At 42.3% G+C, this 24,858-nt stretch overlaps 1 protein-coding gene across 1 annotated transcript in view; it reads right to left on the bottom strand.

Moving 5' to 3' along the window:
* The window catches only part of NRP1 (neuropilin 1), a 245,907-nt gene extending 226,737 nt beyond the window's left edge, over positions 1-19,170 (bottom strand). Inside the window, exons 1-2 of the mRNA XM_077491091.1 lie at positions 18,059-19,170; positions 7,189-7,363 (exon numbers count right to left, since the gene is read on the bottom strand). Of these exons, the coding sequence (XP_077347217.1) occupies positions 7,189-7,363; positions 18,059-18,146 (263 nt within the window). The 5' untranslated portion in view covers positions 18,147-19,170. The remainder of the gene's footprint in view (positions 1-7,188; positions 7,364-18,058) is intronic.
* Between the last annotated feature and the right edge of the window lie 5,688 nt (positions 19,171-24,858).

A 24,858-nucleotide genomic window follows, 5' to 3' on the forward strand; every position in this document is an offset into this window, starting at 1 on the left:
TTATTTTTGGTCTTATATATAGACCTCCATAAAAATATACAAATTACTACCAGAGTCACATACTACATCAAACTTTACATCCAACCTTTGAATTACGGTATTTCGTGGTGAGAGTGTTTTATAGAATGCTGATGATGCATGCATTAGCTGATGTTAACTAAAATAAATGCAGATAAAAAAATTTAACAAATGTACATTGATGCTGATGGTAAAGCATGATAATGCAAAGCTAGCATGTCAAATGTAACATGTTACTATTGGCAAGTCAGTATTTTAACTATAACATAAACATAAATCATTTACAAACAGCAGTATAAATAATTCTTCAGTCCACCCAGTCAAAACTCTATTAATGTGTGTCTAGGCATCCTTCACTAATGTAAAGAGCTTTGAAAGAACAGTCATTAGCTCCACTAAAAAAAACAAAAAAAAAACAAATTAAGACCTTACAGCCTTACGGTCTTGCAACCTAACCACAACCTCAACGAAGGCTTCCAAATTGGATGATGGCCCCCTTTATCTTGGTGGGCCTTGTGGAAATGTACTTTGTAGAGGGCAGAGAGGACAGTTTTTTTTTTTCTCAGCAGGTACAAGGACAGAGACTAAGATCAAACTACACCAGGGGAAAGCATTGAAAAGTTAATTATAAACCTACCCAATTAAGGCAGGCATTTCATTCTCTCAACTGTTTGTCCTAATTGAAAATCCTACGATGTGTGCAGCCCGAAGGAGCAGCTAATATGTAACTACAGGCAGTGTAGGGGGTCCGTATTGCACTTAAAGTCACTAGGGTAATAGCAAATCAAGAAAACCTATACAATGTTTTTTACAGATACAATATGTATTCAAAAATTTAATAAATTAACTTAATACCATACAAGTTACAATTCCAAGCATGTTGTGAACTAGTCAAGGACACAAATACATCTGGTCAGCTACTCTATCTGCAAATCTTTGCATGTATAATTGTACTACCAATGGAAAACAGTCAGCTCCATACCATAGTTGAATTATAGTAGTTTGGCCTGGTAGGGTTCTGAAATGACAGTCATAGGTCTGTCAACTGCCTGATCCCTATGATCTCAACAGATGGCAGCCTAGCCAACCGATTTCCAAGTAAACAACTTATTGGATAGGTTAAAAAAATCTATTCCTGGGAGTATCAGCCAGCTTCTACCTCCTCACCTCTAGAAGCATAAACATGAACATGTTTAACAATAGTGTTAGTTTTTATGATCTTACCCCACTGAGGTATTTGAAACGTTTCCCCTCAAAGACACTATCTGCATGGACTTTGTATGCTTTACCTGGGCCTGCATAGTTTGCCTTATACAATATATAGTACCAATAGATTGCTTTGATTCTACTCAAATTTGTTTGTGGGGGACTCATTATAATATAATCTAATAGAAAATACTTGGGTTGACCAAGCAGTCAATTAGATGCCTTTCTTAAATGAAGTGGAAATCTAAAAAGTGCTACATAAATACTTGTATAAGCAATGCATGACACTTTTTCCTCCTATCATTCACCGTCTTCTGAAATGAAACATTTTAGAATAGCCATTGTCAGCCAAGGTGCCAAGGAACCATAGGGTTCCTCCAGAGGTGGCTAGGGGTTCCTTGAGCTGTAGCTGGTTGACCTGTCATATGATGGTGCCTACATAGTTCCAGGGCCAAGGTTAAGGCTACTTGGCAAAACCAGGAGCATGACCCAATGATATTTTTAGCTGTCTGTAAGGGGACACTTTTCTTATGGACTGAATTGGTTTTACTAAGGCATCCCTGACACCTAAAAATTATTTTATGGGTTTCTCTGGGATTATCCTATCAATCAGAATCTAGTAACATTACTGAATTGTATTCATGAAAGAGCTGCCTTAAGCCTAAGCCTTTAACATACTGTGTAGACAGCAGGTGCAGTGTATGTATAGAGGAAGCGTGTTTAATTCAATAACCAAACTAAGTTCTAGAAGAAACTCTGGGACCAAGACTCTTATCTCTTGCATCCATTTTTGGAGAATGTGGGAAGGAGGCTGAAATTATAAGTCACGTAGAAAGCTATAGGTTTCCTCGCCTCAAGCTAGTTGGAAATAAACATTGCAGCCTTCATTAATATTACCATTTTACAAGGCACATATTTATTTTATGGCTGAATGGGTCTCAAGGCAGATGACGTTCATGTGCACTAAACATTGGGAACCAATTAAAAGACCAGTAAAAATTCAGAATGGAATTTCCTTCAGTTTCCAAAAACCACATGCCTCTCTGCTGCGCACCATTGAGCTTCCGAAAGCCTGAATGCCTTCGTCCTTGAGCTTGTTTTCCATTTGTATACGATCTGTTCGGTGACGCATGGCACTTGTACACAACAATGAATGTTTCTTTTCTGTATGGTTACACCCATCATTTTACATTCTCATCAATTACATGCCACTGCAAACTCTTGTAAGAGACCGACTGTATAGAAAATGTAAGATATTAATGACGGGAAACAGAGCGACCATTTCCGGAACTAAAACAGCAGCAGAAGCAGAACAGAAAAGAAAACTAGATCTAGACTGCAGACATTTACTGGCCTTTAGACCAGCTCAGAAGGTCAGTCAAGATGAAAAATGCCGGTAACCTTACAACAATAAAGTTGCCCACAGGCAGATATAAAATACACAAATTGATACAGCTTTGTATTCATTAATAAGTAAGTAGAGCAACAGAAATAAGAGCTCATCCATCTGCTGCTTCTCTTTCTCTGTCCAATCACAGGCTGGGGGAGGGACAAGACCTATAAGTGTTACCAAAGGCAACAGAGAAAAATCAGGTCTCCTCCCTTGCCAAACAAGAATTTGCATTGTGGATGGACTGAATGACTAACCTGTGTAAGAAAGTTGTATATACTTATCTCGCTTAGGTCCAGTCACATGATTCCCTGTGCCAACTAGTAGTGACTGCAGTGGAGAACAGAGAGTGCTCAACAACGGCTGGGAAAGCTTGTGTACGGTGATGTTACTTATAGGCCCATTTGTTGTCGGTGGTCTCTCCTCTCCTTTGCAGCTGCCATTAAAAATAAGCAAGCATATACATCTTTCTAACATAGTTTTGTCAGCATAGGTGTTGATAACAGTTAGGTTTTAGCTGGAATTCTACTTTAAGATGGAAAAAAGTCACTGTTAAGTCCCATACTCACAATCAGTTTTTCTGCTGAGTTTTTCCTTCAGATTTACCAAAACCATATAATATGAGGTCAAACCTTAAGAGTTTCAATTTGTATGCAATCAGCAGACCATTCTACTACATGGTTTTGGTAAACCTGAAGGAAAACTCAGCAGAAAAACTGATAGTGCGTATGGGGCTTTAAACCTGAGCATAGACAACAATTCTTTGGACCAAAAAAAGCTGACATCTTCTGTTGGCTGTGACTGCAGAAACAATACCATTTATAGATTTATAAGCGGGATTCCAAAATGTGTCTCTGACACAGATCATTGGTTTATGTTTTATAAATGGAGTCACCAGAGGACAGACAATACAGTGGCTGACCCAGTGATCCTGCTGGAGGAGATTTGTCTTATGTCCCTATTTGGGAAACAAAAGATGATATAAACGTCGTGCAACACTCCAGCTGTCATCTATTTCAACGGTTTCTTCCACAATCAGCAATACTACATTGTTTATAAAGAAAAGAAACGCAAATGTATCTGACCCCATAAAAAACACATCAATGACAATGACTTTACCGAAGCAAATTAGGGGTTGATTTACTAAAACTGAAGAGTGAAAAATCTGGTGCAGCTGTGTGTGGTAGACAATCAGCTTCTAAATTCAGCTTGTTCAATTAAGCTTTGACAAAATAAAAAATGGAAGCTGATTGGTTTCTATGCAGAGCTGCACCAGATTTTGCACTATCCAGTTTTAGTAAATCAACCCTTTACAAGTTTAAAAGCTCGGCATTTACTATCGGCTACACCATGGCAGCATTTACTATTGGCTACACTCCTCTAGGAGTCAAACCTAAGGCTGTCAGAGTCTTGCAATGCCTCATGGAACAAGCAGTTCCACATTAGCTGATGTTCCCTACCCCTGGGCTTCACCAACATGCTTCACAGTGAGACATTCACTATATTTTCTCAATGAACATTTGAGTGACAGCAATTACAACAAACACATAACAACAAAAATACTTTTGATATTACATAAGACAAATGTGAAAAATTCAGCATTAACGTGGCCTTGTGGTGAGGATAAAATAAGCTGAAATAAAGTCCTTGTGCAAGAATATTACTAATACTTCCAGAATACAGCGACTTCAATCCTTGGTCTCTTGGTAGAACAACAACATGCAGACACCTTGGAAGTGTCAGACAGTGGCAGTGGCCTAAGCTCTAAAAAGCCCTATTAACATCAGCACGTTGCGCTAACGCCTTTATTTTTGCTCATTTGACGTGTGGTAGCATTAGGCAACCCTTTCACTTGCTCTACAAGCTTCAGCGTCTTTTTTTGGGCAGTAAACCTTGCATGTTTTTGGTGTGCTTTTTGCAAGTTTTATCTGCTAACTGTGTTTGGTGCGCCATTGAGAACTAATGGCACTGCAAGCGCGATGCACATTTGGCTGCGTTTTTCACATGTTCCTGGAACGTGCAGGTGTGAATGGGGCCCAAGAGAGCTAAGCAAGGGGTTGCCACCTGCCAGACAGGAAAGTATCAGTAATCTTTTTTTTTACGGGGTACCATTATTTCAGGTGGATCATGCTATACATGGGGTTGCTATAAACAATGAAATTCACTTACTAAGTGGCAGGTTGATTTACTACCGTGAACATTTTCAGTGTTTTTCATATGTTTCAACCAAATTCCATTAGAAAGTATAAATTGTTGAAATCTACACACAACTAATCCATAACACTGCTGACAAAACACAGTCCAGCATCAGTGAGGCACCACAATCAACACAGTATCCACGTTTAAGAACAGATGGCATAGCTGAGCCAAGAGATGAGTCAATCAGAATGGATTATATGGAGTGGCTTCTGACATAAGCGCTTATGTAAAAAGATTCATAAGAGCAACATTATACTGTGACGCATGTAGACCATTTAGGGTTTAGGGATCAGCTTTATATATATATATATATATATATATATATATATATATATATATATATATATAAGCAAAATTATTGCAGTGTCCTTAATGTTGCCATGGGTTACTACAGACAATGTTTTCTTACTGCTGTTGGCCCAATCAGATAATATTTTTTTCTAGTGAAGGTCCAGGCTCCTACTGGCAACCCGGCCTCATTTTATGTTCTCAGACAGGCCCCGGCTTGTAAATGCAGCTTAATAATTGTTGAAAGCAAGATAATTACTTGCAAAATTTTGCTAATGAAGGGTTCGTTTTTCAATAAAAACTCCCATACCCCCGCTGCCGTAATCTGCTCTAAACCAGCATAAACCAACACACTGCACGATTCTGAGAAAAATGAGAATCGCAATTTCTTTTTGCTTAGAAAAAAGATCACGATTCTCTCATGATTTTTGCAGCGTAGCATCATCTTTCACATTATACAAAAAAATTGGGCTAACTGTTTATTTTTATTTTTCCATTCATTAAAGTGTATTTTTTGTCCAAAACTTTTTTTCCAAAGACTGCTGCACAAATACAGTGTGACATAAAATATTGCAACAACCACCATTTTATTCTCTAGGGTCTCTGCGAAAAAAAAAAAAAATATATGTATATATAATGTCGGGGGGGGGGGGTTGAAACAACCCCCATCCATCCACCCAGGTGCCTATTTATCTTTTAACTGCTCCAATAGTGGCGAGAGCAGGGTCCCATTCAAGTCCTATGGGAAGTATCTGCACATGTAATGGCGGTGTCTTGTCATATAACGTCCTCCATCCGATAGTGTCCGCTGCGTACTGCGCATGCGCAGTACACAGCAACACAGATTCCAAAAATTGCCGAGGATGAACGAGCCGAGCGCAGCGAGGCCGAGCCCGAAGTGTGGGGCCCTCTAATATTCACAACCCTATGTCCGCTTCGATGGTGGGGCTACCACCTCCACTCACGGTGCAGGCGCCGTTCAGCTTCGGAGATTTTCCGAAGCTTCGTCTGCTCTGTACTGCGCATACGCAGTACAGCCCGGACACTATTTGATGGCCGGACATTATACGGCAGAACAGCGGCATTAGGCCGTGGCTGTAAATACTGCAGGAGCTAAGTAGGCCCCTTGGTTGGTGGATGAAGGGGGGGGGGTGGATTATTATATTTAGCTTAGGTTATCATCATAAAGTGAAATTGTCCTTTAAGAGTCATAGTGATGTACAATAGCTCATAGTAACTAGACTTCCAAATCACAACACGACCTGCATTGTGTTTGCATGTTCTCCTTGTGCCTACGTAGCTTTGCTCCCACACTCCAAAGACATGCTGGTAGGTTATTTGGCTTCAAGGACGGTGATCATGTAAAATACACTGTATCAACTGTCTGGCTACATAACTACTTATAATAATAATAATTTCTGATTGGTTGATGCCCTTTTCTGTTTTCTTTTGGAATAAGTTTACAAAGCTTCAATGCAAACACCTCCAGCAGCCTGACTAAGCATCACAGGCTTTGCCGCCCAGAAAAAGCTGTATGTGCATTTGACAGAGGCAGCATAAACCCTCTCAAAGGAAGAGCTTAATATGTACATACATATGCATTATTTACAGCAAGCAAATGAGAGCAGAGCCTGAGGCTCCGGCTACAAAATGGAACAGACATTACGGCACTGACATGCTCTGCGGAGCCAAGGCACAGGGAAGTGTATACGGAGGAGGCGGCGGTGAGGCATATGTCAGGCCATTAGAGCCTTCACTCCTGCTTTCTGCTGAAATATTTTTTATTTTTATTTTTTCAGGAATGAATTGGAACAGGCACATAAATGAGATGAAAACCAAGCAATGCATCGGTAAGGTGGATAACAAGAACACACTTCACTTCCTAGCGAACAGAACATTTAGATTTAATATCTCGGCCTTGAATAAATGATCTGACATGGGTTTCAATCCCCGATCGATCATAACGTGACACACATACACAGGCGCCATGCTTCTTAGTAACCCATGAACTGTAGAGACTGGTACCAGCAGTTGCCTGTGGTGACCAGCAGGTGGCGCCCAAGCCTTGACAGTCTCATTCTACTTACTTGCACTCCCTGTCTTCTAAGTCGAAGTGAGGGTTGAAGTTGATAGAGATCCTCTGGTACTTTTCAGGGGCTTGTATAATCCACTCGCATCTCTGGGATGGGTAGTAGGTTGCGGGATATCCAGGGGAGGTTAGGTAGTGGGCTTCCTTAACTTTTATAGTATCACCACATTTATCTGCATGGAGAAAAAAAAAGAGTTGCAATCAGACAGATCTGTGTAATTGTGTATTTAATTGCCTGCTCTGATGGCTTTTTTTTTTCCTCTCCCTATACCATTTTTGTTCTTGTCTGGGGAGGAAATGATTTAAATGGTAATGCAGTGAAATGTCAACCACTAAACTTGCGGTTTGAATGGAGTGATTTTTGCCTTAATTGGAAGCCATGATGTAAAATAGATAGACACCACAATTTAATAAGGCTTCCTTCTCTTGGAAAGCTACAGCAGCTTTGCAGCCCCTTTCAGGGCTAGATGTGCGACAGCAGTGACGATCACATCTGGACGCTTTGCAGGCTCCAGATCACTGCTGAGTAGTGTAATCTTATTACGTGACATGTTTAAGTGGCTATGCACTAAAAAGATACCCTGTGCCCCCCACCCTGACTTTACATGATAAGCCTTTGCTGAGTCACTGAACATTAGTGTCTGTTTTGGCTCAAATCAGTTCCACCCTTTGTCCATCTCATCCAGACAACATGAACAGCCATTGTTCAGAATTGCAGCCCAATTGGTGAAGCATACAGCAGTTTTTATATATATATATATATATATATATATATATATATATATATATATATATATATATATATATATATATATATATATATTTTATGCCATAAAGACGGGACAATCAAAGTCGAACATCAGATTCCTAGCTGAAAATTCCTCCATAAAAAAAAGGAGGATGGGCGGTATAGTAAATGCGTGTATTTATTCGCACACTTTGTGCATATGTGCACACATGCCCTAAAATTCCTCTAGCATTTCTTGGGATATGCCGTACATGCGTATATGCACCTATATGTCTGTATATACACATATGTTCATAAAATACAGTCCAGCAACACAGATTTTTTATTTATTTTTTACTGATCGATATGCAGCACAAGTTTATGCTCCTGGGTACAGGCTCAATAAAAACAATAGTGTGTATTCAGATCAGCGAAATGAAATGTCTATTACCCTAAAAACTTAGTGTTTTAGGCATTCGTGTGCAGGAGGACAAAAAGTAACCCTGTGGTCAGACCATTTATTTCATCAACATTCTTCAAATAAGGCTATGTGTGCATTTTTTAAATATAACTGTTTATTTAACCATTTCAATACCAGGCACTTAGACACCTTCCTGCCCAGGCCAATTTTCAGCTTTCAGCGCTGTAGCAATTTGAATGACAATTGCGCGGTCATGCTACACTGTACCCAAACACGTTTTTTTATCATTTTGTTCCTACAAATAGAGCTTTCTTTTGGTGGTACTTGATAACCTCTGCGATTTTTTTTGCGCAACAAATAAAAAAGACCGAAAATTTTGAAACAAAACAAGTTTTTCTTTGTTTCTGTTAAAAATTTTTGTAAATAAGTACGTTTTCTTCTTCAATGACGGGCACTGATATGGCTGCACTGACAGGCACTGATAAGGCAGCACTGATAGGTGGCACTGATGGGCACTGATAGGTGGCACTGGTATGTGGCACTGATGGGTACTCATAGGTGGCACTGATGGGTACTTGTGGGTGGCATTGATGGGTACTTATGGGTGGCACCAATAGGTGGCACGGCTGGGCACTGATGGGCACTGATAGGTGGCACTGCTGGATACTGATGGGTGGCACTGGTGACACTAATGGGTGGCATTGCTGGGCATCACTGAGTTAATTTGTTATATGAGGGTGCCAGTCAGTTTCCATTTGTGGGCACTGATTGACACAGATTGGGCTGTCATTTGCACATGTGGATGGCCATGGTCTACATACCTGGCCATCCACATGTTGCCCCCCTTCGTGGTGGTCCTGGGGGCTTCCCTGGTGGTCTAGTGTGGGCATCCGAGGGGGGGCTGTGCTAATAAACAATCAGCGCAGATCCCCCCTGTCAGGAGAGCCGCTGATCGGTTCTCTCCTCTACTCGCGTCTGTCAGACGTGAGTGAAGAAAAGCCGATCAGCGGCCTTCCTGTTTACATCATGATCAGCCATGATTGGACATGGCTGATCACGTGGTAAAGAGCCTCTGCCGGAGGCTCTTTACCAAGATCGGTGTAGCAGTGTGTCAGACTGACACACTGCTACACCGATCGCCGCGATGTGTGCCCCCACGGGCACGCCGCGGGTTTATCCTGAAGGATGTCATATAACGCCCAGTCAGGGTAACAGAACCACTTCCCGGACGTCAATCTGCTATTGACTGGGCGGGAAGTGGTTAATGCAGGGGTCTCAAACTGGAGGCCCTCCAGCTGTTGTAAAACTACAAATCCCATCATGCCTCTGCCTGTGGGAACCATGCCTGTACCTGCCAGCCTTGCAATGCCTCATGGGACTTGTAGTTTCGCAACAGGGCCGCCAGTTTGAGACCCCTGATTTAACCCCTCCCCACCTGGTCAATAGCAGATTGACATCCGGGAAGTGGTTCTGTTATCCTGTTCAATAGGGCATAACATGTAATTCCAAAGTCAATGCAGACTTCTATCCTAAATAAGTTATAGATACTACACAGTTATCTAGCTTCCCCGCTTCACAATATAAAATGTGTCCTTTATATTGCTTTAACAAACCTCCCAACTTTTTGAGATTGGACACCTATTAGCAAAAGTATGTAGGCATAGGACACACCCTGCTACATCCCCATAAAGGAGAATTGTACAAAAAAAATGATTAGATAAACCAACAAGTGCTTTTTTTACTAGTACTGTTCCTTTATACTGGCTTTTGAAATTTACAAATGCAGACATTTAGAAATTGGATAAAAGATTTAGCACTTTTTGAAATATAAAAAGTGAATTTTATATACAACTATATACATCAGAACAAAATGAGGGATAAAGGAGGAGGAAAGAGGGACAAAAGGACTTTGTTATAAATCAGGGAGAGTCTCTCAAAATCAGGGACAGTTGGGAGCTATGGCTTCAATCCCTACAGCTTGAAGTGCCCGTAGACTTACGAGGGCAGTGATTTGGATACATGTGATCTGACCACCCTCAGGAACGACCATTGGTAAGACATGAGTGGCACTCCCAGCAATGTTTCTCTCTTTAACACAGCCATTTCAACCCTAGGGTTTTCCAGAGGTTACTAAGGGTTCCTACAGCTGGCTATTTGACCTCACAATTGATGGTGCCTGCATATGTTCTAACACTACTTGGCACTGACAATGGCATGACACCAATGACCCTTTTAGGTGTCTGTAAGGGTGTCATACTGACCATACCTAAAAGAGGGGCATTTTTCCTACCAATCACCAATATAAGGAACAATCTTCCCATGTATCACCAATATAAAGGCATTTACCTCACTAACCACCAATTGATTTTAGAAGGATTTCCTGAACATTTTTTAAAGGAGAAGAATGGCTAAAGGTCTTTTGGCCCTACTTCTCCTTTAGGTCACAAGAGTGCACTTCAGTCTGCACTCCTGTGACCTGTATTCAGCTGACAGGGGGCTAAAGCCCACTGTTGGCTGACATCACTCTGCCAGTCCAGACTCTGGAGGGATCCCGACTTTAATGTCAGAATCCACCCAGATGTCTGGACCAGCAGCTGGCTCAGCCTCTCAGTGCACAATTGAGAGCTTGACTCAAGCTTGAGCCAGCCGCTCCCCCCCCCCCCCCTCCACAGCTTGAGACTCCAGTTCACACTGAAGGGGCAGAGCAGAGAGACGGTGTCTGACAGTCACTGGCTCTCTGCTCACTGAAGACTGAGAACTGAGAGATCAGCAGTCTTTGATTGCTCAGTTCTCAGGCTTAGAGGCAGCAGGGGACAGATGCAGCATTGGACTGCTCTCCACCCACCTAGCTGAGTATGTGTGCTTATTTTATATTTTTAACCCGCTCTTCTCTTTTAAGAATTCCTCTGATGTAAAAATGTTGAGAAAGGTTTCTCCAATTTTGGAGGATTGGGGGCTTCCCAAAGAAATGTGATTCTGCCCAATTTGGTCATAATAATTTACAATATTCCAGCTACGTGAAATTACACTTTTAATAAATAAGTGTAAGATAATGGCTTGTTTTAGCAGTTATTATATTTCAGTGTGTGTCTATAGAGACATTGCATCTTACAAGTGAAATTTTGCTATCAGGTTATGCCCTAGGAGCTGCTAAACATCCATAATTGTCTACAGAGTACTCTACAGGGAGCATGTGACCAATGAAAGAGCTATTTGATATGAGCTTATTAATGAGTTAGTAGCCTCCAGGTTGATTTTATACAATAAAGCTAAATTCACTGTACAAATTGTCATTTTGAATAATTATCTCCAGTGTCCAAGCACAGTGCAGTGTCGCGAGTCCCCGAATGACTGCATCTTTATGTCATAACGGTGAAAATTTAAAGCGAACGCACCAAATTCAACGACATCCCATCAATGATTCCTTTTTTAAAAGCGTCAAAAATTCAAGAAATAAAAGTAAAATTTTTGCAGTTTCATTCTCTTCTACTGCAATGGGATCTAAGTTCAGTTATTGCTGAATCATTCAAAATATGACACCGTCAGCTTTGTGGAGATTAAAAATATATTAAAGAAACTAATTAAAATAGCTAAGTAGTTCCATAGACTAATTAGAACTTGTTCACACAACTGTCTGCAGGCTGTCATAATCCTTTCACATTTTGGTACAAACCCAGGGAAGAGACAGAAGCAGAGAGGGGTAGGACAGCATAGAGAAAAGGAGTGTTCTTTAAGTAAGATGGTATTTTCTGTCCCCATTTAACCTTCCATAGGAGAGGCAGCAGACAAATGTTAGCGAAGAGTGGAACACACTGTGCTCTCCCCAGATGCTGCGCTGAGGTTGGTTTCTATCAGGCTCAGAGGAGACAAAAAATACATCTGCATTGAGAACGCTAGGTTTTTATGTCCTCCCACTCTTGCCCTTTTCATGAGTCCTCCAGGACCAAAGCCCTATAGCAGCCTTTCACCACTTTTTTTTTTTTTACCCCAAAGGAACACTTGAAATAACTTTAAGGTTTTAAAGAACCCTACAAAAGTTCCTTATATCTACAGTTCACAGGACATTAGGGTGAACAATAACCTGTGCATACAGAAATAAAGCACGTGGCAAACACCCACCCAGGGCTGCTCTATACAACAAAATGATTTGCAGCAATATCAAATTAAAAAGGCTGGAAAAAATGCAGACCATGAAAGCTGTAGTGCCCCCCCCCCCTACATTGGTGGTCAGCACAGTGACCCCTTACATTGGCGGTCATTTGATTGACCCCTGACATTGGTGATTATTGCAGTGGCCTCTTATATTAGTGGTGAGCTGGAGAAGGCCTCCTTACATTGATGGTCAATAGAAGGGGGCGCCCATTACACTGGTGATCAGTGGGAAGTATGGTTCTTACATTGGTGATCATTGCAGTGACCCCTTGCTGTATATTAGTGGTGAGTTGGAGAAGGCTTTCTTACATTGATGGTCAATAGAAGGAGGCACCCATTACACTGGTGATCAGTGGGAAGTATGGGTCTTACATTGGTGATCATTGCAGTGACCCCTTGCTGTATATTAGCTGTGAGTTGGAGAAGGCTTTCTTACATTGATGGTCAATAGAAGGAGGCACCCATTACACTGGTGATCAGTGGGAAGTATGGGTCTTACATTGGTGATCATTGCAGTGACCTCTTACAGTATATTAATGGTGAGTTGGAGAAGTCTTTCTTACATTGATGGTCAATAGAAGGGGGCGCCCATTACACTGGTGATCAATGGGAAGAATGGTTCTTACATTGGTGATCAGTAGGAAGAATATCCCCTTACAGATAACTAAAAGACCACTGGCGTTAGCCTTAAATTATCTAAAAGACAAATTGCGCAAGGAACCTCTAGCTAACTCTGGAGGAACCCTACAGTTCAATGAGAAAGGCTGCCCTATGCCACAAACATTAACAAACCCTTAGCAAAATGCTTAGGATGAACACACATGACTCCTCTTAATACTGATAAGGCTTTCTGTTTCTATATCCGGCTCCCTAATAGATTCCCCATGGAAAGGGAAATAGCATCCCTGGCTCTCAGCGTGAATTTCTAAATGTACAGATTTTTATTACAGCAAAACCAGGTCAATTGGAAATGAAAAGAATATGCCCATGAAAAATGCATACAGCTTGCTGTAGCAGCAGCAACATTGTAGATGTCTCCTGTCATGAATTAAAGTAAGAAATATGAGTTTCATTAACAGTGTTTGTTAAGCAAAGTGTTTTTGTGTGTCGGAGGGTGCACAAGAAGGGGGTAATAGTGTAATAAACACCCAGGGCTGGGATAGGATGAGGAGGAGACATTGGGGCTGATAAATGCACAAACTAAAGGTGAAGTCAAGAACAAGCCTCTTGGTTCAGTTTATTGTTTTTTTTATTTTATTTTTATTATCCTATAATAGCTCTGTCATATTCCATGGCAGTTTACAGCAAATGTAATACATCTTTGGAAATACAGCGCACAGAGATAAATGGATCCTAAGCTCAGTTCACTAGTATGTAAAAACTTATAAGACAGAACAGTCGTTATTTTCTGCCATATGACTGTTTTTTTTAAATTTTATTGACTGTGATTGTAATAATAAAAGTATTTAGTGCAGCCTTTCTCAACAATTTTACATCAGAGGAAGTCATTGGAAGTCAATGGGAAGAATGCCCCTTATATTGGTGAAGAATGCCCCTCTTAGGTTCAATGCCCACTGACTTTAAAGTTGTTGCTTCTACAGGAGTTTGGGGTTTTGGGTTTTGCCTGTAGAAGCAGCTCAATATTATCTTATGTGTCCATGCAAATTAGGACAATTAGAGGCATATTTTAGGCTCAGCGCTTAGAGGCAGATTTGCGCTTTTTATTGGAGCTTTCTGGTATAGAAAAACGCTAAACTCTCCTAAACTCGTCTAAACTGTGTACAAAAACACTCTATATGAGTGTTTTTTTTTTCTGCCAAGGGAACTGTTTTCTTTGTAAGCCTAGTGTGCATGGAAGCCTTACAGACAGCTAAAATGATCAATGCTTTTATGTTACTGGGTCTGCTATGTAGACACCATCAGACTGCAGGTCAATTAGCCACAGTCCAAGGAACCTCTAGCAAGGAACCCTGGCAGGAATGCTAGAGCTCCACAGAAACCCAGGTGGAGAATAGCTGGTATTTATGCAGTATATATATGTTTAATGGTATGAGTATCTAATGTGTGTGTATATATACAGGCATACCCCACTTTTAAGTACACAATGGGATTCATTTACTAAAGCTGGAAAATGCAAAATCAGGCTCACTTCTGCATAGAAACCAATCAATTTCCAGGTTTTATTACCAAAGCTTAATTGAACGAGCTGGGGTTAGAAGCTCTTTGGTTTCTATGCAGAAGTGAGCCTGATTTTGCACTTTCCAGCTTTAGTAAATAAACCCCATTGTGTACTTAAAAGCGGGGTATGCATATATATATATATATATATATATATATATATATATATGGAAAACAAGCCCTGTAGCTTTAACATATCTGCTTGCCAAATAAGCATAGGTAAGCTTATAGTATAGATCCTATAGGACAAATACCAATAAAGGATCCTGAAGATTATTGAAGTGTTAGAGAAGGAGGGCTAAAGAGAAAGAAGAAAAAAGACTATGCTAAAAAAGAAGAAGGAGTTTTCCCAAAGAATGTAAAATGAAACCTGATTGGTTGTGTTGTGCAAAGGCTCAACCTTTTTTTTTTTTTTTTTGCTGCAATTTTAATAAGTCGCCGCCACAGTATCCACTCCAGAAGCGTATGTAGGAAGATTTACTTCCAGAGCACAGAGGAGACTGATACAGTTAGTTCCTATTAAAACCACCTTCTGCTCACAGCTAACAGCATGAAAAGGGGGATCTGGCAGGCACTGACATAAACCAGTGTTGGTCCCAGTCACTTGACACAGTCACTTAGTACAACATACAGCCACAATCCTGTACCAAGCACTGCTGTCTAATCTGTGACTTCTGAGACAGTGACACCATAATAAGATAATATGGTTTATGCCTGCTTCTGCTCCATTTCACCAATGTACGGCATTGATGAGGACAGTTCCCTGACCATTAGACCTCCAGAAAAAGGTTAATGAATGAATTTAACAGACTATGATATCTGGACTCAGTTCCTAGAGGTCTGCTGCTCTGCACTCTGGGTTAATGGCACTGCTGACTCCACTAAGGTCATTAAACAGTCCCTAACCACTCTGACTTTAGATAATAGTGTCTGCAAGTAATACGGTTTAGCAAAGTGCTGCTCTGTGTATCAGCTATTTCCTGGCAAGTCTATGCCCGACTCTTCTCATTACAGGGAAATCTTTAATCAACAGCCATGTAGAGAAGACTGAAGGCAGCATAGAACAACATCTACCCCCTACCTTACACTACAGTGTATACATAATCTATACACTGGAGTCTGGGGGGAGCAAAGGTAAAATCTGACCCTTGTCAAATGCATGTTTATGGGAAGTTAAATACTAGCAGGTCTGAAATGTAGATAGCAACATTTTTTTACATCTGTAACCTGTAGAAATATTATTTACACATATATTAAGTAAAAATTGTATGTTTACAAACAGTAGGTTTTGATTGTCAATAGACATCTCAACCCTTGCCCTGGAATTGATATGAAAAAGGAAAGTGCTGTACTCTAACTGTTGTAGAACTACAAGATTCAGCATGCTTGCATATAACCATTTTCTACAGGATGCCCAATCTCATCAATATGCACAGCACTCCATCAACCTCAAGCAATGTTCACACCCTCAGGTACTTCCTATATAACAGACTGGCACATTCCAAGACCACAATAACCATCTAGTGCCCTCCAGGCACAGTCTATACAATATACTCCTAGGCACAGGCTGGCACTACTCAACTGTCACTTACTAGCTGACATAAAAGCTTTGAGTATCATGCCTGTCCAGCTATCTATAGTGGATAAAAAAAATGTGTATATCATTTAGACACATCATTTTCTGATGACATTTCCTCCAAATATGTAAATGAACTGCTACTACTGATGGTAGCTGAACAGCTTCATACACTGAACATGTGCCATTACATGTAAGCAGCAACTCTCTTAGTTATTATGTTTAGTCTACAATTCCAAATTATTCAACACTTATTACAGAAGCCTGATGTTTATGTATAATAAACTGTTATATGATAAGAGGGTAATAAGGAAACAGAAAGTGAGCGAGAGAGAGAAAAAGAGAGAACGAGAGATGGAAAGAGAGAGAGAGACTGAGAGAGAAAGAGAGAGATGGAAAGAGAGAGAGAGACTGAGAAAGAGAGAGAGAGAGAGATGGAAAGAGAGAGAGAGAAAGAGAAAGAGAGAGAGAGAGGTGGAAAGAGAGAGAGGATGGGGGATCTGAGTGAGGAGTAAGTAAGAGCAGAAAGTGAAGATAGAAGGGAAAAGTAGAGAAGACAAAAATGTGGGGGGGGGGGGGGGGTCTAAAATAGAATAGAAAAGAGAATAGATGACATAGGTGAGAAAGGTAAGGGAGAGAATGTAGAGAGAATATGACAAATAGGAAAGGGGGATACATATAAATATATATATAGAGAGAGAGAGAGAGAAAGAGAGAGGGCAATAGAGAGTGTGTGTGTGAGAGAGAGAGAGAGAGAACGGGGATCTGAGAGAGGAGTATGTAGGAGCAGAAAGTGAAGGTAGAAGGGAAAATAAGTAAAGAGTGCAAAAATCAGGGGGAGGAAAGATAGCATTGAAAGAAGAATAGATGAAATAGATGAGAAAAATGATGAGAAAGATGAGAAAGATCATCATGGAGAGAATATAGAGATATTATGGCAAATAAGAGAGAGAGGGGGGGAGAGAGAGAGGGTTTGGGATCTGAGTAAGGAGTAAGAGCAGAAAGTGGCCGGAAAAGTAGCAGGGACAAAATGATCAGGGGGAGGAAAGATAGAATGAAAAATAGGAGAATAGATGAAATAGATGAGTAAGAGGGAGGAGAGAATATAGAGCTCATATAGAAGGAAAATATAATAACTTAGAAAGGGGGAGAAAGAGGGAGAAGGAGAAGGAGAGAGAGAAGGAGAGAGAAGGATGGGGATCTAAGAGTAGGGAGTAAGAGGAGAAAGTAAAGGTAGAACGGAAAATAGAGAGGCATGAAGGGACAAGAAATTATCATGGGGATGAAAGATATAATAGGAAAGAGGAGAATAGATGAGACATATGAGAAAGAGAGGGGTGGGGGGATATAGAGGGAAGGAATATATAGAAATAAAATAGAAATAAAAAAGAGCAAATAAAAAAAGGTGAAAAAAAATATATAGTATATATTTATAAATGAGAGAGAAAGAAAGCATATAATTAATATCTAACTATATATATATATATGGAAAATAGAGGTAAACATTGAAAGACCACCTAGGATATATATATATATATATATATATATATATATATATATATATATATATATACATATATGAGAGAGAGCGGCTATAGAAGGAATGGGAATAGTGGGTGTGTAGAGAGGGAATGGAGAGAAACATTTGATAGAAGAGATAGTGAAATGTAGAGGAGAGATGGAAGGAAATGGAAGGACTGGATATTGGAGAAAGGACAGAGATGTAACCATAGCCAGCAGTAAATTGTCGGATCGGGGGTATCGGGGGAATGATCGCACCCCGGTAGCACAGAATGGACCCCGGCTCCACTCACCGTTCTTGTTAGCTGCGCCCACACTGATGAGCAGTAGAAGAACCAAGCAGTCGTAGTAGCAGCAGAAGCGGAGCGGCGTGCGATGCATCCTCCGGCTGGATGAGTAAAAGACAAGCAGCGAGCGATAATCTCCGTACAATCCTCTATGATCGCCCGGCTGGGCTCCAGGAAAACACACACACAGGTCCCGATAGGAAATCGCAGGCACTGTTCCTTGGTGTCCGGTATCCTGTCATTGACTTGAGCCTTTCCTCCAGCACTTCCCACACTTGGTGCTGCTGACTTGTCTGACCATCTCCCCAAACAACAAGGGGGAAGAAGGAGAAGACAGACAGGCTCCTCCTAGAGCCACTTTGGGAACTGATAAGGAAACTCAATGACTCCTGGCTTTTCCTGGAGAAATAAGGAAGGACACAGAAATAAGAAGATATATGATTAATGAGCAGCTGCCCAGCACAGCACAACCACCAGCAATGCTCAATAGACTAATGATGACTTGTCTCCATCACATGGGTGTCCCTGGGAGTTCATTCACCACCTGGGCACATTCCATCCTGGGCTCCTCTTTGTTATATAGAGGCTCTTACTGGGCTGTACTGGCAGCTGTGCCAGTATCAGGGGCATTAGCTGTGTGCCAAGGAGCACGCCTTCTACTCCACAGCTCAGCAAGTGCTCCCTACACAATCCCTAGCAGACTGCATTCAGGATCTGCGATCCATCACATTACATGCCTGCCTCCCTCAATACGCCCAGCCCCTATACTCATCCAAACCTTCGCCAGTGGAACAGGTAGTGCCCAGCCTCGCAACACAAACTGTGATGGCAATTAAAAAAAAGAACAGCCTAGATTTTTTTTTTTTTTAAGGATCACTGGCCAGAGCTGGTGGAAAGACTGCAATTTTTTTTAAAGGATTAATCCACTCAGGCATTGAACTTCAACTGTTTATCAGAGAGCAAGTGAATCCCCCAAGAGGTCTGCAGCCTATTACTGAGAGCTGCCCCTGTGCCAGGTAAACACAAGTGGAACTGACAAGGCATGACCTGCCCATCTGCATCAGGTAACAAGCTCTGTAATTAAAGGCAGCTTCTGCATTCCCTTCATTTTACAAGCCAATGCTTTCCTCTGCCACAAATTCAGAAACTGCAGCTAAAAATATAAAGAATATGAAGAAACCAGGAGAGAGAGAGAGGGAAAGGGATGACCAGTGGCACATCTGGTGCTTCTGATTCATATCACTAGAAAGCTTTGCTAAGCTTTGACACTTCCACTGAACACAGATCTGTCAGCAAGATAATCCATACCAGGGGATTAGCAGAAGGAAGCTGCTTGGATTCACCAACCAGGCTATGAAGGGGACCCTGGCAGAAGGCAAGTGCCAAGTTAGGGTACAATTTCATCTCCCACCTAGGAGTTTGCCAACTGACTGTGAATGCCCAGAGATGACTGTGAATGCCTTGTGCTGACTGTAGATGGTCAAAGCTGACGGTAGTGTAGATAGATTTGTGCATGCCCAGGGCTGACTGTGAATGTCCAATGCCGAGTTTGAGTGCCCAGAGCTGACTATAGATGCCCAGTAGTGGCTGTAGATACCTAAAGATGACTGTAGAGGTTCAGAACTGGCTGTAGATGCCCAGAGCTGACCTTAGATGCCCGGTGGTGACTGTGGGTGCCCAGTGCTGAGTGTGCACCCAGAACTAACTATAGATGGCCAGTACTGACTGTAGATACCTAAAGCTGACTGTAGATGTCCAGTACTGGCTGTAGATGCTCAGAGTTGACTGTAGATGCCCGGTGGTGACTGTGAATGCCCAGTGCTGAGTGTGGGTGCCCAGTGCTGAGTGTGGGTGCCCAGAGCTGACTATAAATGCCTAGTACTGGCTGTAGATACCTAAAGCTGACTTTAGAAATCCAGTGCTGGCTGCAGATGCTCAGAGTTGACTGTAGATTCTCAGTGCAGTGTGGATGCCCAGAGCTGACTTTATATGCTCAAAGCTGACTATGGATGCCCAACGCTGACTTTAGATGACTAAGAGCTGACTGGAGATGCCCAGTGCTGAATGTAAATGCACAGTGCTGAGTATGGATGCCCAAAGCTGAGTGTAGATACCCAGCGCTGACTGTGGATGCCCAGAGCTGAGTGTGGATACCCAGTGCTATTGCTGAATGTGGATGCCCAGAGCTGAGTGTGGATGCTCAGTGATGACTGTGGATGCCCAGAGCTGAGTGTGGATACCCAGTGCTATTGCTGACTGTGGATGCCCAGTGCAGACTGTGGAGAGCTGAGTGTGGCTGCTCAGTGCTGACTGTGGATGCCCAGAGCTTAGTGTGGATGCCCAAGTGCTCAGTGCATATGCCCAGTGCTGACTGTGGAAACCCGGTGCTGATGTGGATGCCCAGTGATGGATGTAGATGCCCAGCGCTGACTCTGTATACCCAGTGCCTGCTGCTTCAAAGAAGGCATGTTGCACACAGGACATTGCTTGTTGGAAGCACAGAACAGCCATGCATGAACTGAACACAGCAAAAAAGACAGAAATCCAGATTACCTTCTGCTTGCTGGAGTGCCCCCCTTAGATGCCAGGGCAAATAGGGTGACTTGTAGGACAGTGATTAATAACAGTGCCTGTCCTTGATGAGGGCTAGAGCTGCTTTGTGTGTGTGATGTGGTTGTGACATCCTAGTGTAAGATCTCAGTTTGTCAGCACAGAGATGGGAGGAACATGAGACAGTGTCAGAGCTCTCCCTCTCTCTGCCTTGTGATATCAGTAAGGAGGAGGAGGAGGAGGGCTGGAAGGGAGTGATCACTGGGGAGGAAGGAGGGAAGGACTTGCTTTTGTGCTGATCAGTCACTTTTTGTCTTTGTCAGACTATACATAGGATAGGAGTCCATAGACTTAGCAGCAGCTCTGACTATCCTTCCATGTACAGGAGCTGCTGAGGTCTTCCTAGCTGGATGAAGTCAGGTCAGGGCTCCCTGGCTTATCATGTCATCCCCCTGGGGGGGGGGGGGGGCAGCTGTTTGCTTTGCCCATAGTTTCCCCCTCTGAGTGATTTAGGAAAACAAAAGGATTTGGCCAGATTTGAGAGATTGTGCCCTGCAGGGGGGCACAGGCAGCGCAAAGTCAGACTTCTCTTCTAGGACTCACCAGCAGTTCGCAAAGCGGCCGTCAGGTGGCAGGCTTGTGCTCCAAATCATCAGCACGATGCATGAGAGAGGAGAATCCCTGGAGGGGCTCAGACACCATTCATCTACATCACATCCAATGATCGGAGGCATATCGGTACAATCTCATGTCTACAGGTGGATGGCTGCTGCCTGTCTTTGGCTGTGTGTGAACTGCAACATTTTTAACTATTTTTTATTTTATTTTGGTGATTGCTTACTTTTTAGCATGACAGCAAGTCATAAAAATTGCAACTTGATGAAAAAGTAAATGAATGACATTTGCTAATGTCCTGTGTATCATAATCTATTGCTAGATTTTTAATAAAAGTTTTTACCCTTTTTCATCTGTTGCTGCTGATCTCCTGCATCCTTTTTGCTGATACATCTGTCTATTTGCAAGAACTCCAACCATGGCTGCAGTGCCGGGATAAGGTCATCTAGCACCCAGGCGAAGATGCCAAACGGCACCCCCCCCCCAAAATGTATAGACATTATGTGTCAGCCCCCCAAAAAAAATTCAAGCACTATAGTGGGGATATAGAGGGCTATAAGATTGCAGCATTGAGGCCCTGAGATGCCACTGGCTCTGAGGTTGCCACTGTACCAGTGATGGCGCTGTCCTCCTGATCTCACCCCCTTAATCTCTATGTGCCCTAATCTTTTTGTGAAGCATGTGATCAGAGCCAGAGGCTCTAATTGGCTTCAGAAAGGTTGGGCTTGGGGCGCAGAGCCACCCCACTTGTGACATTAGAGAATCAACATTTAATATTGTCTTCCTGCTTCTCCTCCTGGGCCAATCAGGGCAGGAAGCAGGTCCTAAAATCGGATTGGCTGGGAGGTGAAGCGACCAGATTGGATGGGAGGAGAAGCCGAGGAAGCTGCCCGTGACCTGTATGGGGTAAGTGTGGGGCTGGCGGGCTTGCGAGCAGGGCTGGCGATTGAGTGAATGGGTGGGCAGGCAGGGGGTTCATTTGCGCCCCCCCTCCCCCACAAAAATGTAGCACCAGCCGCTACTGCACTGTACAGTTTTTGCTTACTAGCCCCCCTACCCATGTTCTTTGCTGGAAGGAGGTGGGGGAAGATAAACACTGCACAGTGGTGATCTGAAAGTCCTGATCCAGGAGAGCTGCAGTGGCAGGAGAGGGAGCTGGAGGGGAGGGAGAGCACAACCACTCTCTCCTCCTGCCCTCCACCTATCCAGATCTGGTTGGTCCCCTCCAGCGCTAAACTGACAGGAGTAGTGAAGCTGTCATCACTACTTCTGTCAGTTTGTATCTTGAAACTCTCCATGCAGTGCCCCTCCCCACTTCACATTGGTCATTGTCATCGAGCCCAGGGCAGCCGCCCCTCCTGCCTACCCCTTGTCCTGGCTCTGCATGGCAGCAAGGCATTGCCCATGATGGGTTTCCGACATTTCTCAGGATGGATTGATGGTGACAAAAGCAGGCCATGCCTGTGTAATGTGCGTCAAAATGGCCACTTGTAGCCGTCAGAAGCGCTTGCAACAGTGTGGAACAGACAATGTGGAGCAATAGGGAGATGGGATAGAGCGTTGTCACCCTATAACAACATTGTCTAGACAAGGAACCTTATGTCAGGGTCAACAGGTACTATTTTGACAAAAACCAGAGATCTATGGCTGATAGATATGGGCATTAAAAATTTAATTCTGATATGTTACTGTTGCAGAAAGATCCCGCATAAAAAAACAAATGCATATAAATAATTAATTCTCTCAGTCTTCTCCAAATCTCCAAATTCCTTTTTCCTTTGCTGCTGAGATGTTGTTAGAGGATGGCCACATTCATTCTCCATGGTCCCACCAAATGTAGGAATGTGACCACCCTCTCTTACGCCCTGTACACACGGTCGGACTTTCTGATGACAAAATCGGTCTGATCTTTTCAGACGGATTTTGGCCCAAACTTGTCTAGCATACACACGGTCGCACAAAGTTGTCGGAAAATCAGATCGTGCTGAACGCGGTGATGTAGAACTTGTACGACGGGACTATAAACGGGCCAGTAGCCAATAGCTTTCATCTCGTCATTTATTCTGAGCATACGCGGCACTTTGTCCGTCGGAATTGTCTACACGCGATCGGAATTTAAAAATCTGATTTTGTTGTTGGAAAATTTTAGATCCATTTCTCAAACTTTGTGCATCGGAAATTCCGACTGAAAAAGTCAGATGGAGCCCACACATGATCGGATTTTCTGACAACACAATCCGATTGCACATTTTCCTTGGGAAAGTCTGACCGTGTGTACAGGGCATTACGGGTTCTTAAGATGGACTATGAATTATGGGATGTGTAGCGTGCATAGAGCAGTGTGCATGACTGTGACCGACGTGCACTGCTCATTCCAAACACAAAAAAAAGGGGAAAAAAAAGAGGTTCAGGAGCTCACAGAGGACATTGCAAGGAGATAGAAAAACACAGTAAGAAAACAATTTAATAAAAAATTGATTTGTAAAAGAAGAAAAAGAAAAACTAATTTGTGTCAATTAAAATACCATGGCAATGAAAAAGCAGCAAACACACTATGAGATATTTATCACAGTTCCAAACATGTAAGTCCACTGTGTTGTACTAATAAGTAAAGCATATACCCAAATGTGAAATGTATAAAACAAAAACAGTGAAAAATATATGCATATAATATCCCCACTGTAATGACACAAGATTCCATGCACTGGAGTTGATTTACTAAGGCTTTTCACACCTAAGCAATTTAGCTCTAAAACGCTCGACAGGCCAAATCCCATTTATTTCAATGGCCCCTGTTCATATCTGAGTGTTCTGTTGCCTGAAGCAAAATGCCTGTCACTCAAAAAAAGTATATGAGTTTCTTTTTGGCAGATTACAAGCGTTTTTGGCCCCTTAAAACCTGAAAACGCGTGACTTGAGCATTTCTAATGCCGCGTACACACGGCCGGAGAATCCGTCGAAATGCGTCTTTTTGGACCGTGTCGTCAGATAATCCGACTGTGTGTGGTATGAATCTCCGTCGGACCCAATTTTCCAACATGTTGGAAATATTTCCCGACCAACTGGGCCGGTCGGACGTAATTCGATCATGTGTAGAGAATTTTGATCGGACCAAATGCCACGCATGCTCAGATCAAATTCCTACATCAAAGCTATTGGCTACTAGCCTGAATGTAGTCCCATCGTAACTAAATTACGTCATCACGTTCTTAAAGATCGGATTTTTCGACAACTTAGCCCGACCGTGTGTATGCAACAGTTTCGGACACAATCCGTCGGACTAAATCCAACGGACAAAATCCGATGGATTTGGTTGGCAGAATCTCTGACCGTGTGTACAGGGGCTAAGCGTTTTGTCACACGTTTCTGCTCAAACAGCAACTCACCACCCCTAATTTCCTCCCCCAGTGCTTTCTATTGGCTAAACAAAAATGCCTGAAGCTGTAAAATGCTTGTAATACACTTCCAAAAATGTTCAGAAACTCTCTGTCAAAAAAAAGAAAAACGCCTGAAAGTTGCTCTGCTCAGGTGTATTCAGAGCCTATAATTCAGGTGGAAAATCTGGTGTAGCTGTGCATGGTAGCATATCAGCTTCTAACATCATCTTCTTCAATTAAGCTTTAACAATAAAAGCTGGAAGC

Source organism: Lithobates pipiens, unplaced genomic scaffold (assembly GCF_037356315.1).
Source record: "Lithobates pipiens isolate NorthernLeopardFrog02 unplaced genomic scaffold, aLitPip1_a1.2 Scaffold_19, whole genome shotgun sequence".
NCBI classification, from domain to species: domain Eukaryota; kingdom Metazoa; phylum Chordata; class Amphibia; order Anura; family Ranidae; genus Lithobates; species Lithobates pipiens.